This window comes from Octopus bimaculoides, chromosome 14 (assembly GCF_001194135.2).
Source record: "Octopus bimaculoides isolate UCB-OBI-ISO-001 chromosome 14, ASM119413v2, whole genome shotgun sequence".
Classification (NCBI taxonomy): Eukaryota; Metazoa; Mollusca; class Cephalopoda; order Octopoda; family Octopodidae; genus Octopus; species Octopus bimaculoides.
The window spans coordinates 55042002-55045286 of NC_068994.1; the positions used below are offsets into that span (position 1 = coordinate 55042002).

General features: G+C 37.8%; 1 protein-coding gene across 1 annotated transcript in view; it reads left to right on the forward strand.

Annotated features, from left to right (window-relative positions):
- LOC106872316 (kielin/chordin-like protein) overlaps positions 1-3285 on the forward strand; it is a 14342-nt gene that overhangs the window by 6970 nt on the left and 4087 nt on the right. Inside the window, exons 7-8 of the mRNA XM_014919258.2 lie at positions 276-413; positions 3007-3144. Of these exons, the coding sequence (XP_014774744.1) occupies positions 276-413; positions 3007-3144 (276 nt within the window). The remainder of the gene's footprint in view (positions 1-275; positions 414-3006; positions 3145-3285) is intronic.

The window sequence follows — 3285 nt, forward strand, 5'->3', positions numbered from 1 at the left end:
GTCTGCCGTTACGTTCTGAGTTCAAATTCCGCCGAGGTCGACTTTGCCTTTCATGCTTTCGGGGTCGATAAACTAAGTACCAGTTACGCATTGTGGTCGGTGTAATCGACTTAATCTCTTTGTCTGTCCTTGTTTGTCCCCTCAGTGTTTATCCCCTGTGGGCAATAAACAAATATATATATATATATATAGTGAGAGAGAGAGAGAGAGAGAGAGAGAGAGAGAGAGAGAGCTTTTATATTTAGTTTCCAACATGTGGATGGATTATTTTTCAGCTAAACAATCCGCTGCTGTGTGCCACCACGATGGAAAAGACTTTGCTGAAGGAGAATCATTCCAAAAAGACTGCAACACATGTCATTGTCTTGCAGGTGGGAAAGCAGCTTGTACAAAGATGTTGTGTCCACCTAAAGGTATACAAAATATTTAATTTGATAACGTATGAATGAGATGTACAAGGTACGATGGGTAAATTGTCGCCGTTTTATGTTTTTAATTTCGCGCATTGATTGTTGTTTTTTTTTATTTTGTCGACTACACAGTATAGAAGGGTCGTTTGGGCACCGTGTGATAAGAACACCACCATGACGCAATTCACTCTGCCAGAAATTTGGAAACGACATGCTGTACTGCTTGGCATTCGCGCCGGAAGCTCCAATACCAACAGTCCCCAAAACATGTACTGAAAGTGATAAAACTCAAACATCTAGTTAACATTATGGTGTTTGGAGTGATCACTAGTGACGGTGACGTTATGCCTCCATTCATCTTCCCACACGGCCTCAGACTCAACACGGAGGCCTACATCAAGTGCCTGGAGGAGGTAGTACTGCCCTGGGTGAAGAGAGTGGCTGCTGGAACAGCCTATGTCTGGCAACAGGACTCTGCATCATGCCACACAAGCAGAAGAACCCAGTCATGACCGTCAGATAATTTCTGCGACCACATTACTCCTAACATCTGGCCATCTAACTGCCCAGACTGCAACCTCCTTGATTATTGGCTTGAAATTGGCTTGTAATTGGCTTGAAAAATTGTTAAGACACCAGGACATTTTCCTACATTTCATAACATGAAACCAATGGTAGCTTTAATTCACACACATACATACACACGCACACGCACACGCACGCACGCGCACATGCGCGTGCGCACACACACACACGCACAGAGAAAAAAAAACAGATGGAAATAGCACAGAAGTAAGTTTAAGACACTTCAATTCAAGAAGGAATTTATAAAAGTGATTTTTTAAATTATATAAAGAAAAATTGCCGGTTTTTATGATGAATCTCCTCTTATCAACTATCAGTAAAAATTTATAAACATTTGAAGTAAAAACAGTTTATCTTCTGTCTGGGGGTCAGAACATGTCTGGAGATTTTACGTTGAAGTCTTCTTTAAATATAGTTTGGTATAGAGTTCAAAATGTTAGAGAGAAAGAGAAGGGGTGTAGCTGTCTATTGTCTAAAAGAAATCTTTGTATGTTCCTGTCAAAGAAGTGGCTAAAAGCATTTATTGAATGACTTTTATGTCCAACTGTGTGTGTATGTGTGTATGCGTGTGCGTGTTGCGTTGAATGTCCTTTCAATATGTTTGGAATGTGACCAGCTGTGTGTTGATGGGTGTGTATGTTGTGATGAATGTCTTGTTGAAGAAAGAATTAGATTTTTCTTTGGTTTAGATGTATTCTTTTGAGTGTCTTTACCTGTGTGTATATGTGTGGTCACCAGCTGTGTGTATGTGTGTGTGAGTGTGTGTGTGTGTGTGTGAGTGTGTTTGTGCGTGTTTGTTTCTTTGCGATGTTTTCTTCTCGTATTCGCCCTTCAAGTTCTTCCATTCAGCCATTCACGAACAACGACAGCAATACGATTACAGACGACATTCTCATACTTCAAAAGAAGAACACAAAAAATTGAAGAAAAAGATTACTATTAATAAATAATTAATAATTATTTTAAGATAAGGAGTAATTTTTCAGTCACCCTGTAGTTAAATGATAAAGTGTAAATTTACCTAATAAAACAATACATGATATATCAGGAAGTAAATAGATCACTAAAACTACTTAACAAAAGGGACAATTGGTTAATGCTTAAACATTTTAACCGAATAATCTTATCATGAATTAACTTCCTGTTAAAAATTGCTCATTAATTTAGAAGATATTTGGGTCACTTTTAACAATTTACGCTGAAATTGTAAACGTTTTCAATAGAAGGAATTAGATTAGTGTCAACTGACTAAAGCCTCTCTGTGGATGTTCCATTTGCTAGAAATAGCAGACACAACTCCTTCAAATTACAACCTTCTTTGAAGGTCATAAGCAAACGTCAAGTTAGCTTATAGAGTCCTACTTATCCGTAATAAAATTACATATTTCAAATTGTATGTTTGTAAAATAAAGTAATGACTTATATTTTGAACTATATTTTTAAAAAAGGTACTTTGTTATATAGGTGCATACATATAGGTGCATATATAGGTGCATACATATAGGTGCATATATAGGTGCATACATGGTTGTGATGCATGTACTGGGTGTACCCTTATCAGAGAAGTAGTCATGATGGGTATACTGGGCTTCGTATATTTTACTCCAGTGTCACTTTGATAGCATGCGCTGCTCTCTCACTCAATAATAATGATAATAATGGACAAGATATCGCAAGAACCGTTGGATGGATTTGGATGAAACTTTCAGGGATGTTTGGCCTCATGACTGGCACAAACTGATTAGATTTTGGGATCAATCCAGTAATGGACAAGGATTCTGGATTATTTTTTCCTGTCTTTTACTTAATTTTTCAGAACACTTGAGTTCATTTTTAGTATTCTCGTTAGTGAGTTTATTTCAGATATTCTCATTTCAAAAATCATCTCTGGTTAATCATTGAGAGGACATTGGTGTTGCCTTGGGGGAGGTTTGGACTCTCTGAGTGCTCTTGTTATTATTGTTGTTGTTTCTATATTTAATTTCCAACATATGGATTTTTCACTTTGTAGAAAAAAGGTCCACTCAAGTGTGCCACCACGAGGGAAAAGAATTCAAATTAGGACAATTAATCCACATTGACTGCAACGTCTGCCGTTGTCTTGTAGGAGGCATTGCAGCCTGTACAAAGAAGAGCTGCCCACCTAAAGGTACCGTTTTGTCTTTTACTTACTTCAGTCATTGGACTGTGGCTATGCTGGGGCAACTGTCTTGAAGGGGTTAGTCAAACAAATTGACCTCGGCACTTATTTTTTTAAAGGCTGGTACTAATCCTATTGGTATCTTTTGCC